This window comes from Bubalus bubalis, chromosome 23 (genome assembly GCF_019923935.1).
Source record: "Bubalus bubalis isolate 160015118507 breed Murrah chromosome 23, NDDB_SH_1, whole genome shotgun sequence".
NCBI lineage: Eukaryota > Metazoa > Chordata > Mammalia > Artiodactyla > Bovidae > Bubalus > Bubalus bubalis.
The window spans coordinates 39874630-39898561 of NC_059179.1; the positions used below are offsets into that span (position 1 = coordinate 39874630).

General features: G+C 39.1%; 2 protein-coding genes across 10 annotated transcripts in view; one reads left to right on the plus strand and one right to left on the minus strand.

The window, feature by feature from the left end:
• Positions 1-10210, plus strand: part of INPP5F (inositol polyphosphate-5-phosphatase F) — a 93851-nt gene extending 83641 nt beyond the window's left edge. For all 7 annotated transcript variants that reach the window (XM_044935077.2, XM_044935078.2, XM_044935082.2 and 4 more), the window contains 5 exons: positions 3941-4012; positions 4963-5036; positions 5494-5622; positions 6191-6278; positions 7957-10210. In XM_044935077.2, the coding sequence (XP_044791012.2) occupies positions 3941-4012; positions 4963-5036; positions 5494-5622; positions 6191-6278; positions 7957-9112 (1519 nt within the window). In that variant the 3' untranslated portion in view covers positions 9113-10210. The remainder of the gene's footprint in view (positions 1-3940; positions 4013-4962; positions 5037-5493; positions 5623-6190; positions 6279-7956) is intronic.
• Positions 10211-10796: 586 nt separating this feature from the next.
• The window catches only part of LOC102391377 (minichromosome maintenance complex binding protein), a 35912-nt gene continuing 22776 nt past the window's right edge, over positions 10797-23932 (minus strand). Inside the window, exons 8-16 of one of the 3 annotated variants that reach the window (XM_025273810.3) lie at positions 23005-23105; positions 21757-21935; positions 21293-21416; positions 19973-20090; positions 18236-18401; positions 17164-17297; positions 16105-16269; positions 13302-13390; positions 10797-12664 (exon numbers count right to left, since the gene is read on the minus strand). In XM_025273810.3, the coding sequence (XP_025129595.1) occupies positions 12553-12664; positions 13302-13390; positions 16105-16269; positions 17164-17297; positions 18236-18401; positions 19973-20090; positions 21293-21416; positions 21757-21935; positions 23005-23105 (1188 nt within the window). In that variant the 3' untranslated portion in view covers positions 10797-12552. Of the gene's footprint in view, positions 12680-13301; positions 13391-16104; positions 16270-17163; positions 17298-18235; positions 18402-19972; positions 20091-21292; positions 21417-21756; positions 21936-23004; positions 23106-23932 lie in introns of all 3 variants that reach the window. The other 2 variants (XM_025273809.3, XM_025273808.3) reach the window with 2 other exon arrangements.

Sequence of the window (23932 nt, forward strand, 5' to 3'; positions counted from 1 at the left end):
CTACTTTTATCTCTCTGGATATGTGCATTCTGGACACTTCATATAAACGTAATCATGTAATATGTGGCCTTTGTGACTGGCTTCATTCACTTAGCATAATGTTTCATGGTTCATGGGTGTTGTGCCATGTAGCAGAACTTCATTTCTTTTCATGGCTGAATAGTATTTCATTGTATGGCTAGACCATGTTTTCTTTTTTTACTCTTCTTTGGGGCATTTATGTTTTCACCTTCTGGCTCTTCTGTTGCAAACAGTGATGCTGTGAATACTTATAAACAAGTTTTTGTTTGAACACCTGTTTTTCTTTTGGGTATATACCTAGGAGAGGAGATTGCCAGGCTACCGTGCTTAACTTTTAAGACACCACCAAACTATTTTCTTTGGTGGCTGCACCATTTTACATTTCCACGAGTAATGTGGGAGGGTTCCAGTTTTTCCATGTCCTCACCCACACTTTTTTTTTCCTTTTTTTCCCCATTTTTTTATTGTTGTCATCCTAGTGGATGTGAAGTACTGTCACATTGCGGTTTTGATTTGCATTTCCCTCATGACAAATGATGTTGAAGATTTTTTCATGGGTTTGTTGGATATTTGTATGTCTTCCTCAGAAAAATGTCTAGTCAAATCCTTTGCTCATTTAAAAAACTGGGTTTTTTTTTGTTGTTAAGTTGGGCCACATATTTTTGTCAATAAAGCTTTATAGGAACGGAGCTGGGATTAGGGTGAGGCAAGCGAGACAAGGTTGGACAGGTTGCAGAGTCGGATCCTATCTTTATTTGAAATGTTGGATGTTTTGTTTATCATGGTATGTTTGCATTAATTTTGACTTCATTAAAAACTTTCGTTAATGTCAGGGTTTTTTTTTGGCACCCCCATAAATTTTGCGCCAGAAACTAGTGCCTCACTGACTTCACTGCAGTTATGGTCCTGTTTAATTTTAAACATACGGCAGAAAAAGTTACCGCGAGTTGTTTACAAATGCTCAGTATTGCGCAGGCAGCAAGAATGGCTGCCCTTCCCTTTTCCTTGATCTCCCAGGGCTCCAGTTGGAACTGTCCAGCCACCTGGAGCCCACCCTCGGGCCTTTTTATATTAAACCCCCGAGCACAGCTCAGTTAATTCCCTGCAGACAGCCGCTGGCGTACACAGATCAGACCTCCTGGTCATCCCGCAGCCACTGCTGCCGCAGGGAGAGCTGACTCGAGCCCGTAAGCGCCGGGTGGTGCACTTGTGGCTGGAGGAATATTTAATGTGACAGGAAATCAGGGGACCGTCCACGTGCCCTTCAGCATCTGCACAAAGCCCCCTCTTTATTTGGTCCAACTTGGACTCGCTTTTTCTTACACTGAGAGCAGCTGACTACTGGTACTCGTACTAGTGGACTAGTGGACACGAGGTGCGCGGCAACCTCTCTCAGGCGCGCGGCAGTGCGGGCAAGCGCTTAGTCACGGTGCCTCAGGCCTGCGCCAGTGGCCCTCCGGGCGGGAGGGATAACTCTTCACCAAGGTGTTTGTGCATGCACTCTCCCCGGACCCGGACCCGGGCCAGGGCCGAGCCCACCTCAGCTTCCCTCCGGGATCGGGGGCCGCACCCTCCTCTTGATGTAGGCGGTGCTGGATGGGCTGCGCCTGCGCACTGGGCGCACACCGCGGCGAGCGTGGGTGGCGGAAGTGCGCCGTGTTTGGGGGCGGGACTTGGCGCGGCCGCGGTGCAGTTGCCGCAGTGGCTGCAGGCGTGAGGTTTGGCACAGGTGGCTCTGACTGAGCTTCGACTACTTGACGGACGGACTGACGGACTGACTGACCGACCAGATGCCGCGCTCCCACCGGCCTCCTCCAACCGCTCAGCGGCAGGCGAATGCCACAGGCAATGCCGCCGGCAACGCTGCCGAGCCCAAGCCCGAAGGCGGCAGCCTGGCGACCACTTTCAAGATTTTTCTCCTTTTTGCAGGACTGATGGTTAAAGTTCCAGTGGGGTTGTATTTTTCCTGCAAATTGCTGCTCTTCCAAAGCCTCCTGTTAATGTCCCCCGATGACAGTGGCTTTTACGCAACCATTGTCGCGGTGGTGGGGCTGCATGTGGTGCTGGCGGTGTTTGTGTTCATCGTGTGGAAGGAGGGCATGCCTGACTGGCGGGAAGAGAAAAACGAGTAGCAGCCCTTCCGTCCGAGCTGCAGGCGAGGGGCGGGGGAGCACCAAAAGGGGTTTTCTTTCTTCTGTGTTTAAAAAAAAAGGGGGGGGGGTTATTTCTGTTTAAGTGGGGCAGAGGGTGGTGGGGAGGGAAATTAAGTATTCACTGCAGCTTATACTTAAGTAAAAATGCGGGTGGGGGGAGGGCTGACTTCTTTCTCCATTGCCTGTGACGTGCCAAGTGCTTTTTCTTTCTAGACGTAATGCTTTTGACTGAGATCATGTTTGACCAATGTAAATATTCGTGTCAAAATAGAAGCTATGATAAAGTAGCACTACTTAGTAGGTGTAGAAATTTTTTTTCATATTAAACTACGTGTCGTGACGTAATTTTTATGGCTTGGGTCAAGCGACAGTTTTAAGAGTGCAGGTAAGCACCAATGCGCAAAACTAAATTATATGTTACGGTGTTCGTCTACGCTATTCTCGGTGAGGCTGCCGAGATCGTAGAATAGATGGTTTTCTCTTTCCGGTTGGTTGGTTGGTTGGTTATTGCTCGTATTTTGGATCAATCTGTGTATTAATTGGGTTCTGACTTCTACAATCTGATTAGTTGTATTTGGGGGGCATGTTTTTGGTGAAAATTGAGGTCAATTTGTTACTTTAGATTAAAATTGTTCTGGTTATGGTGCAGCAAGATGCCCCTGATGTAAAATACTGCAATTTAAGATCTTGGTGAAATTTTCTCTGCAGTACCTGTTAAACAGTGACCTCATTCTTAGGCAGATTATGTACGTGACTTTACTTAAATTCCATCTATTAGTCATTTTTCCCCCTATTGTTTCCCATTTGTTTTTCAGTAGCATTTGGTTAGGTTTTGCAAATAGCTCTGAAATTCTAAGATTTCTATTCTAAGATAGAAATCTCTACTCCAGCAGTGGAATTTTGAGAACCAATATAAGTGTGCAGATTAATTTTCATCTTTTGATTGGAAAGCTGTTTTACTAGTAGATGAATATTTAATTAAAAGGTTGCGTTCAGATTCTGCCCATGTTACCTGTTGAGTATTTGTGGATTTCATATGTTGACCTTTTTAAAAAAAGTAGTATTTGGTTTAATGGTTCATCAGTACTCAGTTTCTAACCCTTACACTGGTATTTGACTTTACAGTGGAGATAAAATACAGCAAAGTGGACTTAGAATAAGGAAATGTTTATTCATTCTCTAAAAGCTGTGTAAATTAATCTGTAGTTTTTTTAAAAAAACAAGATAGTTTGGGCTTGGTTCCATTTTTGCACATAAATGTTATATTTACGTAAAAGTCTTTCAAAGGATACTTTCTGCATGAGTATAAACATATGGTAAATGTGCAGTGTAACTTGAAGATTAGGCCATGTGAGATGATCTAGATTTCTCTTTTCTCAGTCTGTTATTTTCTTTTCTTTACAATCCTTGCCCCCCTCCACCATCATGTAGTTCCCCCTCCTCCCCACATACCATTATCCTATTTTCCCTGAACCCTCCCTTCTCCTTGGCTACTCAACTCCAGTCCTTCCCTCCACCTACCCCACCTTCCTAAACTGTGTTCCTGGTTTGGTTTTGTTTTTTTAATCTCCAAATGGATAGACTGTGTACATTTAACTTCAGAAGTAGGACTCATTGATTACTTGATATTTTTCTCCCCACCCTAGCCCCCACCATAAGGTGATCAAGATCATGATAAAGATCCCCTTTATCATTAAGGGGATCTGCTATAGAAAAAATGTAGATGAAAATGAAAATATTTAATTCCTTGTGTCATGTTTGTTTAGCCTCATTGATGCTACTCACAGAGATGTGGATGTGCTGTTACTGCTTTCTAACTCTGCATACTACGTGGCCTAGTAAGTTGCTTATTGATTTAAAGCTTTTACTCTCTTTTAATGCGAGTAAATATCCTTTTTAGATTCTATAACACAAAAAGTTAAGAATCTAGTTTTGCTATATATTTTAAGAAATTTCACTGAACCCCTTTATCTTACATAATTGTTACATCACTCTTATCAATTTGAAAATGTGATTTTAGAGTTATTTATAATAGTGTTCTTTATTTGATAGTATCTCCTATAGGTCTCAAGTTCTGATGTATTCTACATATTTTTATTGTAATTGACCATATACCATGATTTTTTATTATGATACCATAGTTAAATGTTTCCCCATTGTTAGGTATTAACATACTTTATCTTTTTTGCTATGAGGAATGAGACAGCTGTGTGCAGATAATTGTGTATGTGTACACATGCACTTCTCTGATTATAAGGATATGATGAATTACAACTTTTTATGCCTTAGAAATGACACCCAGTTAACAATGCCACTAGCAGAAATGCAAGTACTTCCTCATAGCCTTAACCAGGATAATTTTTTTCAAATATACAGTCACTTCTTTTTGGTCTGGTATGAACTGTCGTTTTTCAGCCCTTGGCCCCGGTGCCTGTTGGCACTGATCATTTTTTATTTTGGATATCAGATTTACTTGCCAAATCAGGAATACATAGCTCAGTATGTGTTTTGCTTTCCTTTTAGGTTAAGTTTTAGGCTTGTTGATTTTCATTTTTGTAAGAACTTTTGTAAAACTGAATTTAATTTTCCTTTCTAATTTCCTTTAGTGTAAGATCTATAAACTGATTTTCATTCAGCTATTGAACTATATATATATATATAATTTCATCTAGTTTTTTAAATATTTAACTGTTAACCCCAGAATGTATTGTGTTGTGGAAGACTTTGCCTGCAAGCCAAATATGCTTTTGATTTTAATCCTCTTCTTACTCCCTTTCCCTTTGTCTAGTTATGATGATGAAGTTGACAAAGTAAACCAGTATCAACGACTGAGTCTTGAAGACCTGGAAAAAATAGAAATAGGTAAAATTTTAAGATACTAACCAGGTCCTAGAAGGCAAATACTGTTTCTTCCAAGAGTGGGTTGTTATTTAAGCAACTGGTATAACAACATCTTACTGGAATCAGAAAGGAGCAGTCTAAGTAGTCCATTTCTTAAGATTCCCTTTTATGTTTTAGAATGAGTGGTGGATATAGTCTAATAATAATTGTTTCTTTCATTACTTGTCCTGTGAAGATTAAGCCTAGGGTCTAGAAAGTTTAAATATTTGAGACTGAAGAATTTTTATTTATAGTCTTATTAGACCAAGTCATCATGATAAACGTGTGTGCTTATTCAGATGAAAAAAAGTGCTAAATTGATGAATCAATCATCAATATTTTGAAGTATTTGGATAATATCAAAATATCAGTATTTTGAAGATACAGAAGAAAGTTAATGTTATGTGAAAGATTAACATATATTCTTTTGGGTCCTTAGGTCCTGAGCCCACTCTTTTTGGTAAGCCAAAGTTCTCCTGCATGCGACTGCACTACAGATATAAAGAAGCAAGTGGCTATTTCCACACACTGAGAGCTGTAATGCGCAACCCAGAAGAGGATGGGAAGGGTAAGAGAGGTGAAAGTATTCAGTTACAACTTATCTGCTTTTATAAGCCCAAGTGCAGCTGGGGACTGCACATACCATTATACAAGTGAGTGATCAGGAAAAATACCTTTGTGATTTGAGATCTTGAAATAGCAACTTTGTTCCCGGCAGTGCAGGGATACAAATTGATCAGTTTGGGCAAGGAGATCTATTATGGGACTCTTCAGCGTGCTTGGCCATTTGAGTGTGATGGCTTTTCCTACCACATACGCCTCTCATGGATAAGTCAGGAACAACGCCTGTCTTGTTTGTGCCTGTTGTCTCAGCATCTGGCACAGTGTGTGGACAGATGAGAGTTTCCGAATAAACTTTTAATTCCAATTGATTTGGTTCTTTTGTTGTTCATTTAGTTTTCTGTTAACATTTTAGAACATTTTGAATTAGGGGAGTGAAGAACAAGTAGTATGTTTCTGTAAATTATAACAAGCTTTTATTATAAGATTAAAAATCCCATTTTGAGTTCTGAGTTAGAACTGCTAGTTTTTAAATGTTTTGGCTAAAGTGGCAAGCAATTACATTTGGGTTTCAGATACCCTTCAGTGCATTGCGGAGATGCTGCAGATCACCAAGCAAGCCATGGGATTAGATGTACCTATAATAGAGAAAAAGCTTGAGAGGTAAGTATACCACTTTGCACAAAAGTGTCTTTATTCTACAGAGAAAATAAAGTTTTACTTCTTTTAAAGTCTCTGCAAAAAGGAGAGAAATCACATTATGATACTGTGTTGATTAATTTAGAGGGGGAAGAATCATATCTTTGTGAATCAAAAAGTAATAATTTTTTTATTGTTGTTAAAACAAGTGCTATGTTTTAAAACTCCTGAGAGGGAGCATTCAAATTTAAATAACGTTTTAGAGAAAATAACCAGCCAGTATATTTTAAACACTAGGTTACTTTGGGAAAAGAAAGCCTATAAACAAATTATATTTTAAATTTGTGGTTTTTTCCATCTAATGAGCAGGTTTTAAGTTCCAAATTCCACTAGAAAGGACCATCTGGTCATCTAGATAAAAATTTTCAGTCTTCTGTTAGAAATAATTATTTCAGTAGCTTTTTAAAAAAGCAGTACTGTATTCAATAACTCTTTACATAATTTTTATGAAATATTCTCATGACCAGTGATCCTGTATGACCAAGTGTTGAACTCGTGTACTGAGATGTGTTGTAAATAGGACTGCCTTTTTTCTCATTTTTAGCAACCAGGAGGGCTGGCTAAGGAGAAAACACAGATTGTTTATGTTAAATGTCCCAAGTCTTCTCAAATAAATTCAGATAACCCATGGGAAGCATAAGGAAATGGAGCTCTTTCCCCTCTTCTCTGCCTGAATTCAATCAAAGTGCAATGTGTGTAGATCAGCTTTAGTTAAAATGCTGTAAATATCCATTTATAGTCAGTGTCTCCTTTGCTGGTGGTTTGGATCGTGGATGTAGTAGATCTGTGCTCCCCCAGATTGTAGTGAGTCACCACATATGGCTGTTTTGAAATGTGAATAGTTCGAATTTTGGGGTGTGAGGTTTTTGGGGAAACAGATTCTCAGAATAATGCAAAAACAGAGGTTGAGGCTACCATTAGGCTTCCCTGCCTCGTCCCCTGCCTCCCCTCCTCTCTGAATGCCAGGGAGAACAGTTGAAGGAAGCGTGCCATCACAAGTGATGATGAGTTGTAAAGACAAAAGGTCTGGTCCAAGAGAGCATAATTCATCTAATTACTATGAAGAACTTCAGGAGGTGGGATAAAGAGACAGTGGAGGTAGTGTTCCTCCAGGGTGGTTCTTCAATACCCCATGTGTCCGGCTTGAGAGAGAAGACCACTCACTCGGGAGATGTCTGTGGCCTGCTTGCTGGCCCCGGGGTTAAAGTCACATAGTGTGCCACCTCTTCCCTCTCGGTGCCTGCAGGTGACTCATCCATGTCACTTAACAAAGGCTTCTGCTGCCCTGTTATGAAATATATTTTATGAAATATATGTATTTTATGAAATATAAAATACTTCTTCATTGGTTGTTTCAAAGACTTTAAGTTTGAGAAAGATGAAGATACCTGATTAATCATCTCTTAATACTAATTATGTGTTGGAATGACAAATTTTTGTATATAAAATTGTATTTAGCCCACATATTTGTATTGGACATTAATGCTCTAGCATCAAGTCAAAGGAGTTATTTAGATTTGTCATTAAGCAGTATGTTACTTTTAAGGAATTGAGGCCAACTTGAGTTTTCACTTACATTAATAATTGGAACTGTCATATTGGATTCCATGGGAAATTAACTTTTTTCTTTTCTAATCTGTAGGAAGAGCAGTAAACCTCATGAAGACATCATTGGCATCAGATCTCAAAACCAAGGCTCTTTGGCCCAGGGAAAAAAATTTTTAATGAGCAAATTTTCATCTCTAAATCAAAAAGTGAAACAGACCAAATCCAATGTAAACATTGGCAATCTGCGAAAGCTAGGAAACTTCACAAAACCTGAAATGAAAGTTAACTTTCTAAAACCCAACTTAAAAGTGAATCTTTGGAAATCAGATAGTAGTCTTGAAACCATGGAAAACACAAGTGTGATGGATAATAAAGCCCAGGCAGAGTCAGAAGGGGAAATCTCTTCAGATAATGACTCGTATCACTCTGATGAATTTCTTACAAATTCCAAATCTGATGAAGACAGGCAGCTAACTAACTCTTCAGAGAATGTAGGGCCAATAGACTATGTTCTTCCTAGTTGTGGTATTATTGCTTCAGCACCTCGGTTAGGCAGTCGATCCCAGTCTATTAGCAGCACTGATATCAGTATTCATGTTCCTTCAGAGGTTACTATTGCTCATGACAGTGGGCTTGGAAAAGGCCACGAGTCTTCTTTGAAGAAAAGTCCTTCTGCTGACAACATACACACATTGACCGGATTTGCTAAGCCTGTGGATATTTACTGCCACAGATTTGTTCAAGATGCACAAAACAAAATGACCCAGCCATCAGAAACCAGCTCTCTTTCTCAGCAGGCTAGTGAGGAAGGAAATCAAATGACCAATCAAGTTTCTAGCGAAGAAACTCAGTTTGAATCGATGGAACAGCTACCTTCTCGACCTTCTCAATTAGACGTGTCTTTTTCTGCAGCAGGCCCACAGTTTTTGTCAGTTGAACCAGTGCATTCAGTTGTATCTCAAAAGACCCCTGGCTCTGAATCTGGCACGCTTGAACTTGAGAGAGGGCTTCATGTAACTCCTTCTCCTTCAGAGAGCTGTAGCAGCAGAGCAGTCTCTCCTTTTGCAAAGATTCGAAGTTCTATGGTCCAGGTTGCTAACATTACCCAGGCTGGGTTAACCCAGGGGATAAACTTTGCAGTGGCAAAGGTTCAGAAGAGCCCTGCAGATCCTGAAATAGTTAATGAAGTCCAGCAAAAGGAACTTAAAAATATGTTTACACAATGCCAGACACGAATAATTCAGATTTAGTTTTTAGTCACATAGAATCCTGTGGCTTTTATTTAACCCCCTCAAAAAAAGGTGTCACAGAGCGTGTACTATATGTGAATCTAGGGATCACAAATTCTAATTACGTTAATTTGGAAAGGTTTAAAAGACCGAACCTGAGCAGATTTCCAAATTTGAGAGCTAGGACAATGGAAGTGCATCATCCTAGAATAGGACCTAAGTAGCTTATACACTACAGAGCAGTTTGTCTCTTCACAAGTAATTCAGGAGTAGATTACTTTGGGACATAATAATATGAAACCTTTTGGAGTGGGGTGGGTGGGTAGAATGTATGAAGTAGACTCAAGGGGTGGACATGATACTTTTAGATGAGTAGCATTGTTCATAATTGTTACTGTTCTGTCAGCTCATTTCTGTGTGTTAACCTCTACAAGTTAAATTCTTAGTTTAGTGACTCTTAAGTGTTACTAGTATGGAGAAACATTTTAATGTAAGAACTATTGGCTTAATTTTTGATGGCTTAACCATTCCCTATAGAGTTAGGGCTAATGGCACTGGAATTAAGGAATGTATGCCCATTTGATCCTAATTTCCCCCACATTCTACTTAAATAAATTTTAAATATTCATACCTTGTACACCCCAAAGTCTAAGAGCATTAAGACCTGTCTACCATGAAACCTGAGATATCAGATGTGATTACCAGCACCTATTCATTTTGTTCTCTCTTCAGAAATGTTAAAAACATACACATTGGATACTAGTAAAGCTTGAAAGAAGTTTTCAAGTTGTAACTTTTTGCAAGGTGCAGTCCATAACATCTTGTATAGGCTCTCAAAACTGCTGAAAATTTTAGCCTGAAGCACTACTGTAATGTCGACCACGTGGAACCAGGGCCTCGTCTGTAAGCCCATACAGTAAGAAAATTGCACATCTTATTCCAAACAAGTATTGGTTTGTCTGGTATCTTTAGAGCCTTACTCTGTTGAAGTGATTCTCAGCTAAACATTATGTCTGTTGTAACTTTGATAAGTATTTCCACTTTTGTTATTTATTAGTGGTATCTTTTTTTGAAGTGTCAGATGTGACTATTTAAAATAAAATGTCATTATAATTTAAAGTGACAATGTGTATGAGAATTCCTTGAATAACATTTTGAAGATAAGGATTTAAGTCAGACTGAAGAATTCAGAAGCAGAGGTTAGTATGTTAGCCATAACTGAAACTCTTGGTCCCAGCCTTTCCAAATACTTCATTCTTAAAGTGTTATCATGATTTTAAAAACTAAACATCAAAACTGAACATGTACTCTTACCATCTTTTCTTGCAACTATTAAGGTGTCCTACAACATGAGAGAAAATAAGGTCAAGTGATAAAAATGTATTTTAAGCTCCAAGGAAATTAATTCCACAGAGATTTTTAAAAACTAAAATTAAGGAGGTGATGTTTAAATCCAGTGAGGGTAATACAGATGCCTGTTCATTTTCCCAGTGCTTCAAATCAGGTTACTATTGCATTATATCAACAAATTGCCCCATGGAGAAAAGGACTTCTGAAACCCACAGTACCAATCTCTTACCTGAGTGGGCCCTCAGAGGGGGGACACCATGCTGTATCATCTCATACTGAAGTTTCATCTCTGGTAATTTTCCACACAGAAGATTATGTGGGGTGAGTCTCATAATTCATGAAAAACAGCCCAAAGTACTAGTAATTTGGTAAGTTTTATTTATTTGAAAGAGGGTTTTCCTTTCAAGGGAACTTTTCTGTAAGACCAGGCAAATTATGTACTTCTCTTTGGTAAATTACAATCCACATTGGCACAGTAAACGCACAGGAACTAACCTACTCTGTTGAAGTTTATTCTCACAAATCCAGCTGAGCCTTTGTTTTATTTCTAAAAGTTTAAGGAAAGTCTAGTCTACCAGTTATAAAAATGAAAACCAGTTAGAATTCTAAGTATAAACAGATTATTTACATTAGTTTATAAAAATAGATTTGAGTTTAGGAAAAGTTAAAGAACTAATAATTTCCACTTCAGTTCATGAGGCATAGTAGACTGCTCCATTTTCAAGGCTGACCCTGTTTTCTCAGTTTAGGCTCCGGGGCTAGGGGGATGCCAAATTTAACTAATCATTTAACTGATCTCTAATGTTTCTACGTTACTGACTAAAGGAACTAATTTTTATATGTAACCAGTGGTAGTGTAACAAAGTAATATTCTAACCTTTCCAAAGATTCTTGATGCCACAATTATACTACTATGCTGTATCAATTTGCTTTCTAGCTATGGATAATAGTTTTGTTCCTTTAAAAATTTGTTAAAACTGTTAATTTGGTGATAACCTACCTACATACAGTTTTATCAGGGCATTCCTGGACTAGCAGATAATGTTAGTTGATCTAATACGTCTGAACTAATGGATAAACATATAAGAAGTTCAAAATGCAAGGTAATCATCAAAGCAACTAAATGACATTTATTAGGAAAAGAATAAAAACCAATTTTTTTTTCTGAAGAAGGCATTTTTTAAAAAGTTAAATTATTTTGTTCTCTTCCTCTTTGGGCAAAACAACTTCACAGGGCAGGCAGCATTCCCTTTAAGTGAGTCCCATAAACAGTGGTTCCCAAATGCACTGGAGTAAAATGAGAAAAATAAGGACAATATAGTGCATTTTTTTTCCTTCCAAAATAGCTACATTTATTCCATTTAAAGGACTCTTGTTCTGAGACTATTCTTTTATGGGAAAAAAAAAGGTGATAATACAGTGACTTCTTTCATTACTTGGCAAAATAAATTGGCAACTCTCAATCCCCCACAATTTTTGGAAATATTACTGGTCCATGAAACCCAAAAGTCTGGGAACCACTGCCATTTAAAGACTTGCTTTGCATGTTGTTAACAATTATTAAATAAATGGAAAAAAGGTGTGGTCTAATGTCTGGGAAATGATACTACATATGTGAATTAATGGCAAGTATGCTCCATTCCCCAAACTTGGACCACTATACATATTCAGACCCACTGTTCATTGGAGAGACAAAAATCTGAAGTGAACAATTCCTTTGACTTTGGAATTGCAACAGTTTTCTTCAAATGATGTTCACATTTCTTATTTCAACAGAGTCTGGCCTATGACTTAGCTGAAGCTAAGGAAACTAAGGAAATGGTATATCAGCAACATTATCAATATTAAATTTTTAATATCAAATACATTTTTGTACATTGTTACTAATTTATATAATTATAAAACAAAATTCAAAAGCTCCATAAAATCAGTAAGGTAAAAGCCCTTACTGAATATTATATAAACTTTAGATGTTACCAGGCGTGATTTCAGGAAAAGTCATCGGTTTCTTTGATACAAATTATCTACAAAACAATGTGATATAAATGATATTTGAATTTTACAATAATGTGGCTAGAATTTGCCCATTACTCTTTATAGATGTCAGACCTTTAAAGTTCATTTCCATTGACACATTTCTGCTGTTGAAGCCTGGCTCTTCTTAAAGACTCCAGCTGCTTGGCTCTTAGCCATCGTTCTCTTGACAGCGTTGTCTGACCAGCACTGAGAGACAGAAACCTGGTTTGAAATACAGAAACAAATTACAGACTCTAGACCTAGAATAAGGCCTTGGGGGGGGATGGGGAATTGGTTTAGAAGTTTTTAAAAAAATGTTGTTGTGGGAGACAAGACCATCTGGTAGCTACCCAGCTCAACAGCCAAGTTAAGACTTCTACAGAGGAATCCTTTCAGAGTCAGATTTGGAGGGTGATTCCCTCTTTGAGTGGGGCTTCCCTGGTGGCTCACGTGGTAAAGAATCTGCCTGCAATGCAGGAGACTGGGGTTTGATCTGTGGGTCAGGAAGATCCTCTGGAGAAGTGAATGGCTACCCATTCCAGTATTCTTGACTGGAGAATTCCATGGATAGAGGAGCCTGGCAGGCTACAGTCCACAGGGTTGCAAAGAGTCAGACACAACTGCGTGACTAATACTTTGACTTTCTTCCCTTTGAGTGGAGAACAAGGAGCATGCCTTGTCCACTGAAGTGATCTCTGGCCAAACGTAATTCCCCCTCCGTGAGCCATTTCACAAGGGGGTTTTCAGAAGCCAACAGTTCATTTCCATTTTTGTAAGTCTGCCTCAGTTATCCTAAATAAGGAGAGTTAGCCACAGGTCGCTGAAAAGGCAGGGACTGACTCACCGAGCTACGATGAGTAACTGGTGGAGATCGTCGGCAGTGATGCTCTGAGGATCATTCTTGCGCATCTCCACAAAGTCATCTTCAACTGCCTTTATCAAAACAGTAAATCAACTTTAAAGTTATTCCTTATGAGGAAATGATATTTGCATTTTGTAGGGAAAAGGATTCTTTACCAAGCTAAAGTAAGATGGTCCTTGCCCAATGTGAAAACAAGGTCAGCCCTGCACCTTGGACAAATGAGACAGTATGGGTGAAAGGACCAAAACCAAGCTTTACACCTAAATTATACCACTGAGGAGAGTACTGGAAACAAAATAACAAAACTCAAGACTCATTTGAGGTCAGACAGACAGATACAAACCAGCAGTTCGCATAGCCAAACATGATCGATGCCTTTAAATACAGGGAAGAGAGATGTCAGCAAAATTGGCCAAGTCAGGACCTCTGAAAACTCCCCCACCATTAAAGAGAACAAGAACACTGGTAAAAATGATCATAAACAGCTCCTTCAATACTAGAAATTAACCAGACCCCTGAAATAAACTGGGGAGCATTTTCTCCAAGAAAGACAAAAGAACATTGTGCTTTGAGGCATTTAAATTTGCCCTATTCCCTCCCCATCTCCAAGCAGCCGTGAAAACGGTCAGGCAACCACTGGAGAGGCTGGTGGGGCTGGAGTGTCAAAGCACCATTCCCAGAGAACTGTCACTACTTGACTGCCTGGTGGTTCCTCCCAAGAACACATTCGCAAGGCTGGTTTTTTTTTTTTTTAATTGAAGAATAATTGCTTTACTGTCTTGCTATCTTTATTTTACCTGACTGGGAGCTTGTTCAATGTGAACAGCTTGTCTCCCCCCACTCCACCCCCCACTGAATGTTTATCAGAAACAATCAGAAGCAATTATTGACCACCTCAGCTGCCCCAGACCCTGGACAGTAGATGGGGCAAACAGCAGGCTAATCTAAACCATTAAAAAGAAAATCTAGGAATGAAATGTCCAGATATTCCCCTGACCACCAGGAATTCACAAGGCCACACACATGCACAGGGCTGTGCGTGTGCTCAGGAGATCTGAGCAGGCAGGCCATACGCGCTCACTCAGCAACCCTGAGGCTCTGTGCGAGCAAAAGGCAAAGGCTAGGGCAGAGCTGTGAACTGCATGGCTCACTGCAGAACTGCCCCACCGTGGACACAGGGTCCCTTGGCTTATAGTGGGAGACTACTTGCAAGCATCTACGGTAATTAAATTTCTCTCCAATCACTGACCATTGAACTGAGGGAGACTTCTGTGCCCACATACAACTAAGAATACAGACTTTTAGAAATCAATTCAGAAAAGTCACTCAACAACAAACAGCAACAACAACAAACCCTAGGGCAGGGGAGAATCTGCCAGAGCAGAGGTGCCAGATTATATTATTTAAAGCACCAGGCTTCCAACACAAAAACTGGAAGACCTACAAAGAAACAAGAATGCCTGGCCCGCTTTGTGGGAAAAGAAGTAGTCCTTGAGGAAACCTAAACATTGGAGTTACTACACAAAGACCTTAAATCAGCTATTTTAAATATATTCAGAGAACTAAAGGGAAACAGGAGTAAAGAACTGAAAGCATGAGAATGATATCAAATAGAAAATATCAATAAAGAGAAATTACTTAAAACATTCTGAAATTGAAAAATACAGCTTAAATTAAAAATTCACTTGAAAGGCTCAACAGCAGAATTTAACTGGCAGAAGATTCAGAAAACCTGTAGACAGGCTGACCAAGATTATTGAACAGAACCTCAAAGACCTGTGGGACCCATCGAGTGTACCACATACACACCTGGGAATGCCAGGGAGGAGGGAGAAAGGGGCAGGAAGAAACTTAAATAATGGTCAGAGATGTACCAAATGTCCTGAAAACCTCCCCAAAGTGTGCCTTAATCTGCATATCCAAGAAACTCAATGAACTGCAAGCAGGGTAAACTCAGAGATCCACATCTAGACACATCACAGCCCAACTGTCAAGAGCCAGAGAGGATCCTGAAAGGACAAGAGAAAAATGACTCACTAATGTACAAAGAATCCTCTCACTGGAAACTCACTTCTTATCACAAAGTCCAAAAGGCAGCTGGAGGACTTACTCAAAGTGCTGAAAGAACAAGCCTATGAACTAAGAATTTCACACCTAGCAAAATTAGTCGACTTTCAAAAATTAAGGAAAAATTAAGATATTCCCAGATAAGCAAAAACGCAGAATTTGTCACAAGCAGATCTCCCTTACAGAATAACCCTGAGAAATATGAAAGTTCTCCAGGCTGAAGTGAAAGTAACTTGGATCCATGTGAAGATCATTGGTAAGGGTATCCACATGGGTAAATACAAAAGGCAGTATAAATGTCTTTAAAGACAACTGCATAAAGCAATAATCATAAATGTGTTGACAGACATACAATATAAGATGTAATCTGAATGATAATAAAGCACAAAGGAAGAAATGGAATTATGAAGGAGCAAAGCTTTTGCATACTGTTATAAGTAAATTGGCATTAATCCTAAATTAATCCCAGATTATCATAATTAAGATGTTAATATAGCTCCCAAGGCAACTACTAATGAAAAAAAACTTGTGTCATAGAAGACAAAATTAAAGTTGTACACTTTAATATCTATTTCAAAAAAAAGACATTAACAGAGGAACAAAAGACATTATGACATAGAAAACAAATAGCAAAATTACCTTATCAGTAATTACAGTAAATGTAAATTGATTACTCCTATTCAACACAGAGAAATCCTTTGTTTTAACCCAAACACACCTTGGTTATTTCATCAGAGATGCTATAATCCAGGAACCTCAAAAGGGTCAGATAGATGCGGAATTTATTCAGCACAGAGGGCAGCACCGCTGAGAGAAGGCTGTTCATGTACTCCTCCATGTTTGGTGGCATTAGCTGTGGCTGTAAGTGGATCTGGCAGTCTGCCTAAAAAGAGAAACAGTACACAGTATTTTCCAAGTTCCTAAATTAATCTAAATTTTTAGGGAATGCTTAAGCTCTATCAGATCCCTGAGGGAAATACGAAATATGATTTATTATTAGGGGGAGGTCATTTTTTAATATTAACTTATGTGAACTGTAACTATGCAGCAATGATTACCAAAGCTAGCCTTTTCTTGGTTATTTATGTTTCCTCAGTGGTATCAGTAAGCATATAGAAAGAGAGTGCATCTCTACAAAGTGGCTAATTAAAACGTTTTAGATGCTTCTTTCGTCATGAATATGTACTCTGTGTCTTACTGAACTGGATTTCTAGACACCACATAAAGCAAATCACACTTTCACCACAGAAGCTCACCACTGGGCCACCTTGTTCTCATTCACAGGCAGTCCTCAAACATCACGGGTGAGCACATTAGATGTGAGCAACTAGATGTCTTTCAAGCAACTGGGCATATTTCTCATCATTAAAAGACTCAGAAGTAAAGGTGCTCTTCCATGAACCACTCAAGTAACCAGGCTGATTAGAAACATTCTAAAGGGAACTCTCAAATATTTCTCACGAAAGATTCGCAGAAAACAGTGGAACAGAGACAACAAGAACCAAGGTCTGGATGTTAATCAGGCAATTTACAGACAGCTTCTTCTCCCCACGTGTGGGGGTTTCTGCCGCCAACAGCTTTCTTTCCTTGCCTGTAGTTTTCTAGATATGAGGTGTTCATCCCAGAGAACCAAAATATTCAATTTCCTCATTAATAATCAGCAGCCACAATTTTGAAACAAGCTAAGCTTATTGATAATACGCAGTGCCAAGAAACAAAGCAGAAGTCCCGATGTCTCTCCAGTAACTGCCCTCCACTTCAAAATGACCCCTCGTACCGGCAGGAGCGATCTCCCCTCTGAAGTAATAAAAACATTAATGTTGCAGGGAAATTCCATCTGGTGGTAGCTGAAGTCATAATCCACCTTCTGCCAAGTTATTAGGTTGCTCAGGGCAGTCACATTATGAACACCTACAAAAGCAAGAAAATAATTTTTCAGTCGCTTGATTTTAATTACTTAACCAAATTAGTTTTGCTGACATTGATAATAAGACATGAGATTTCTACTGCTTTAAAAAAGTATGAGAGGCACTGTCCAATTTTCTAAATGACCATTAACTAAGAGGGTTCACAGAAGGTATTTGTCAAGATAGATAAAACATATTTCTGGAGCCAAGATTCTCTACCTACCCACCCAAAATTTACTATCAAGCATCTGGTGTGCAATTAGACAGAAAATAGTTCCCATAAAAGTAAGATTACTTTGTATGTGATGTGTTCACAGGGCTAAAATAATCTGGCAGGACCAAAACGGTTTTTATACAGAGATGAGGTTACTGAATTTTAATGAATTTATACTCATTTTTGCCTTAATTCTACCCAGTCTAACACTGCTTTTTCTACCTTTACCTCTTGAACTGATTACTAGCAAAGTGTCTTTTGCATTCTCATTTGAGCACAGGTAAAGCAATCTGCTTTCTTATAATTTCATAACATGTTCCGTAACATTTTAGTTCAAGCCATTTGATCTTCTAAATATTTTGATTCTTTGGGAAAAAAGTTTAATCACATTGGTTGGTAAAAAAAATGTTTTATTAGGTCTTTTACTACAAGTTTTCTTTTCAGATAATATAAGCCTAAAGGCAAAGCCTCCTCCCTTGCAGCCTTTACAAAGCTATATCACTTACTTGTATCATGGTACAATTTTCATACCATCATAAAACACAGCTGATGTATGCAACTTATTTGTTTACCATATAAGCTTTAACTAAATTCACAGAGCAAGCCTTTATCTTAAATATCTGTGAAGTGTGAATCTGCCCTTGTTCACGGTTGTATTTTTAGAAAACCATTACCCAGCCTGGCCTCACTGGGACTTAGAAACGGTGGGGAAGCGTCGGTGCACACACCTGGCGTGTCCAGCTGCCCCTGCTCCAGGAGAGTCTCGTCAATTACAAGCGAAGTGTTGCTGGGCAGCTGCAGGAGCCCGCTGACCAAGCGATTGGCTGTGTAGTCTTTGTGGGGAATGAACTTCAAGTGGTTCATGTTCTCTATAGTCATCTGTAGACGAAAAGACTGCAAAGAGAAATTTCCTAATTAGCAACTTTCACTCTTTTAAGAAAATATGTATTTGGAGTTAAACACTACCTTTTATATGGAGAGAAAGATCTTATCAATTTTTAAGGGAGTAGGCTCATGGTTTCTGGAGCTCTCAGAAACAAAAATTTCTACATCCTCAGTAAGAATTTCTCTGATTCTATGAGCTGGTTTATTCTCAACTGTCCTGTTCTGTATTCCTGGAGAATAGTTTTTATTTTACTAGTGAACCAGAAACAAATCATAGACAACTGAGATACATATTGGTATATGTATCTCAAATACACAGAGGCTTAAAAAAAAGATATCGCCAGAAGCTTGCTAAGACCCGTTTATGGGGTCCCATGAGGTCAAAATCCCGGATAAAGGATCCATTCAGTGTGTAAGAGGGACCAACGAATTTATGGCAGCAGAGCATAAAAAGCTCACTGATGAGATCTCAGATTTCACACGTGCAACTCTTTTTGAAGAAAATACCACATGGACAGTTTTTTGTTCAGTATCAGAACATCCACAAAGAACATCCACAGTTATCTGAAAAGGCTGTTGACAGTCCTTCCGTCGCCAACTACATTTTCATCTGTGTGAGGCTAGCTTTCCTTCCTATACTTCAGTCAAAACATCATGTTACGAAAGACTGAATGCAAAAACAGATATGCCAATCCAGCTGTTTATTAATCCAGACATTACAGAGACTGGCAAAATTTTAAAACAACGTCACTTTTATCACTGATTTTTTTTTTTTGGAAAAAATAGCTATTTTCACAATTTTACTTATGTTCATATATAATTGATTTGTTTTCAATGACTATCTTAGTATGTTTTAATTTCTAACATGGTAAACTGAGGATACAAACGACCCACACAAACCACTTCTCTCTGAGGCCTCAGTGATTTTTTACGAGAGTAAAGTCAGTCAAGGAGAGTGAGGAATGCTAGTCTATTTGGTCTATTGCTGTGTTTCTTAAGGGCCCAGAAGATGCTGAATAAACTGGTTAAATGAATGATCTACTTCAATCTCTTAAATTTCCAAAGTAAGGTGTGATCAGCATTGCCAGGCACACAACTAATCAGAAGCTATTCCCCTAAGATCTTACCACCACTCAAACACTTCATTCCAGATGCCCTGGCAAATAAAGGTAGCTTGACTTTCAAACAGGAATTATACTTGGGCAGCAGAGATAAAGTTATTTCCTCAACTAAAAAGAATTATACTCCTACAATTTAGAGTTAATTGACATTTAAAATCTTAAGGCATACAAAGGATACCAAATAGTACAAACGAACTGGCATCAAAGGAGATTACAATGTTAAAGGAATTACTACAGTTGTATTAACTGTTATTCAAAGAAATTCATGCTAAGGCAACAAAGGAAAAGTGAAATGTTTAGAGGTAAGTACATTTTAAAATTATGAAACCGGCAGGCTTTGTTTCCCCTTAATGAGATCTATTAAAATCTCAAAGTTAAATATTTGGGTTGAATGAAAGACCATTAGATGGACTTTTAAAGTGTGCTTAGGTTTATAACACGTGTTTATATTGATCTTACTGCTGGAACCAGATGTTGAATAATTCGATATAAGTGTTCCGTGAAGGTACTATTCCGTGGACAACCACTCAAGTTAACCGTAAATTTTCCTAGTGGAAGAACATCTCTTCTTGTATATCTAAAAAAAAAAAAAAAAAAAAAGGTTTGAACCAATAAGAGACTCAGGTGATTTCCTGATCTCCATCAAAATGCAAACAAAGAAAAATTAGCTTAATACTGTCATAAAAAATAAAGCAGATTACTCTCATCAGCTTTTTTAAAAAACAGAAACAAAAATGAAAATAACAGCCAATACTTAAGTGCTGATATTGTTCTTCTACCACGTGCCAGGTACTGTTCTAAGTACTTTATCATTTAATTCCCAAACACTCTGAGGTAGGTAATATTATTTTCATTTTACAGATGAGAAATCTGAGGCATTTTAAATAATATGCCGGCATTCATACAGCCATGAAGTGGTAGAGCTGGACTTGAACACAGCCAATTTGGTTCCAGCATCTATCCATTCAACCATTACGTACTACTGTCTCAAATCCTACCTGAGGGAAGATTTATTAGGACAAACATGTTTACTACAAAGTTATTTAAACAGAGAAAAACTAGGGAAGCCTAACATTTAGGGGAAAAGTACAACTGTCTATAACGAAAGATACTGTACAGCCATTAAAAGGCTCAAGGAGAATTATGATGGGAGAATGTTTAATATTTATTAATGATAAAAGCAAGCTAATGATCTATTTAGAGTATAACTGAGACCAAGTAGGGAGGTATACACATGCAAACAAAAAGAGCTGATATCATCAGCTACCAAGGTCTGTTAACTGATACCATCTCTAAGTGGAGAGATTGCAGACAGTTTCTGCTTTCTTCTTTATGCACTTGGAGCTTACTGAAGGCATGCACATTGCTTTGAAATCGGGAAACAAAGAGCTATAGCGCGGTGAGAGGAAGAGGGGCTCACGTCCATGCACAAGTGAGGCCAGCGAGTGGCCTCGCGGACTGTAAACACAGAGCCTCAGGAGGTATAAACAGGGGACTTACAGACTGCGAAAATGACAAGACAGCTTATTTTACTCATCAGCTAGGTTCTATGCCTAGTTTTAGCTCTTAAATTTAAGGAGATACAATCAAAATGCTACACGTGACCCTGAGAAAAGCTGAAAAAAGGAATATCTGAGATTAGGTGTAAGAGCTGTTGCACTGAACAAATAAAAGCCATCTGGGGATGAAGCCTAATAAACAAAACAAATTATCTCAGAAACCTTCCTCTTCTTTGTCCCTCTCAACAAAACACCCAACTCCCAGGAACACAGCACTTACACTGTAGAGATGAGATGTAATATAAGGTACTCAGCGGCCAAGCTGTCTCCCAGAAGGGCATGAGTGAGGAAGCCAAGCAGTTCTGCTCTGACTGGAGACAACTCGGACATGAAACCGGAAACAACTGGAGAGAGAAGGGCGACCAGATTGAGCAGACACGCCAGGCCCTCGCGCGCCTCTGGCTAAAAAGTAACTATGCAACAAAGCAGTGCACACCAGCAGACAACTGGAGGGACTTCTAACATTGGCCCGTGAGTGATGCCAACTGTCAAAACAAGACAAGGGTATACCTTTTGGGAGGGGCCTCATTTTAATGAAGAGAATTAACACACAGGAAAATGGGCAAAGTGATGGTGACCGCTGGAGGAACTTTTCCTGACGACTGAGCACCTGACCGACAGCTCCACAAAACGCAGCTCCCGCACGCCAGGTGAGTCTCTGGGCCACGAGGCGTCAGCACTTACACTTACAGGTCTTGCTCTCCTCTTTGTTAAGGCAAGCAGGCAGTAAGGGGTTGATGTGCTGCAGCTTCTGGGCTAGGACCACGTGGATTCTTGGCACTAAGGAGGCAGGAGGACTGTGCACCCTCTGTTCCTCAGCCATGTCCGTGCACTCCATCGGGTCCAGCAGCGAAGAGGCATCCCTGCCGAGAGAAGACAGAGCTCGGTTCAGAGTTGGCAGCTCTACACACGTAAAAGTAACATCCGTCTCTGAAAATAAGATGGGAACTCAAGCCGAGGACAGCTCCACCTGCACTTCTCCTGAGAGAACAGAAAATGCTCCTCCTCTTCGCAAACTGTTACATGCGATTTCAGGCTACCTACACATGTCCTATTATGATAAAGGTATATGCATGTACACGTGTGTACCAAATGTAACAAAGTGATCAAAAAGAACTTCACCAGTAAGAGGACACTGCACCTCCAGAAGTGATGCACTGAGAAGAACATATGACTTTGTAGTTTTCTGCCCAAAATGCATAGCTGGAATCTAATCACAATCTAATCTGATGTGATCTAATCTATCACATCAGATAAACCCAAACGGACAGACATCCTACAGAGTAACTGGTCTGTACTCTTCAGTGCGGCGAGTCTGCTCTGCCATGTGAGGACACAGCAAGAAGACGGCCATCTACAAGCCAGGAAACGGGCCCTCACTAAATGCTGGTGTCTCAACCTTGGTGCCTCCGCACTATGAGAAATGAATTTTCTCAGTGTCAAGGAAAGTGTCAATACATTGAAGGACAGGGGAAAAAAAAAAGAAAAGAAAAGTATCATGGCCTTGAAGGACAACTAAGAGCTGGAGACTGCTGCAGGTTAATGCAGAGAGTGATCCTGTGGATCCTGGACAGAGAAAAAGACTGCCAGAAAGAACACTACTGAGACACCTGGTGAAGTTTAGCGTGGCCTACGGTTACTGCACTGTATTCATGGCAAATTCCCAAACTGTGTAGCTCTACTCTGATTATAAATGAAATACGGACACAGCAAGTATTTAGGATGTGATACACACAACTTACTCTCAGGTGTTTCCAAAAACTACACATGTATAAAAATGTATGTATATAAAAATAAGCACAAATGAATGACAAAACAAACGGAGCTGAAGTGTTAACAACCTGTAAATCTGAATGAAGGGAAAAGGGAGTTCTTTATATAACCATCCTCCAACTTTTCTCAAAGTTTGAAATTATTTCAAAATAGACTCACCTTTCATCATTATTCAGTATACTTAGCACAGGATCCACAGAGAGTATGCCATATAACTCAAGAACATCGTTGACTTTAAAACAATCCCAGTCTTCATAGACCTAACAAGAGGCCACACAAAATCACAGTTAGGACTCAATGGCATCAAAAAAGCATAAGATATTAGCCTTGAAGTAATAATAATCAGAAAATGAACCTTACAGCATCTCCTTTATTTGATAAATGGAGACCAAGGGAGGTAAGGCTCTTACCTGAAGCCATTTTGCTGGTCAGCAAATAACAACTAAAACACGGGACTCCTGACCAACGTCTGTTTTCCCACTACTTCAGAGAAAAGCTTTTCCCAAAGGATGAACTAAAACTAGAAACATGAATTATCTCAAAATCTATTAACTCCATTGAGAGATGGGGAAAACTGAGTATTATTAACTTTGGACTTATTCACAAGCTATGCAGTATTAGGAGGACTGACACAGACTTCAAATGGCCATGAGGCTTCTCACAATAAAGAGCCAAACCTCCAAAGCCATCTCTCAAGATGCACATTAGAAACTGTCACAGCCGCTTACTGGTGAGACCTAAGAGAAGCACAGAAGGAAAAACGGGCTAATTCTGATTCCTGTGCGGCATAGCTGAAGTGCCATTTAACTTAAAACCATAACAACTAAGAATGGAAATTCTCACTGATCGTTTCTGAAACTTGTATCACTTGTTCTCTGCTCACAATTAAAAAACCAGAATGAGCAAAATAGGGGAGCAAACTGTTAACAGATTTTCTTCTACCTTATTTTAAATCTAATTGATAAGAAAAGAAAGAATGGTGAAAATAAAGCAGAGATTAGTAAGTTAGAAATGATACAGGAAAAATATAGATATTAATTTAAATGCTGTTTCACCTCTATTTGAAATATTTGTTTTTTTTAAAATA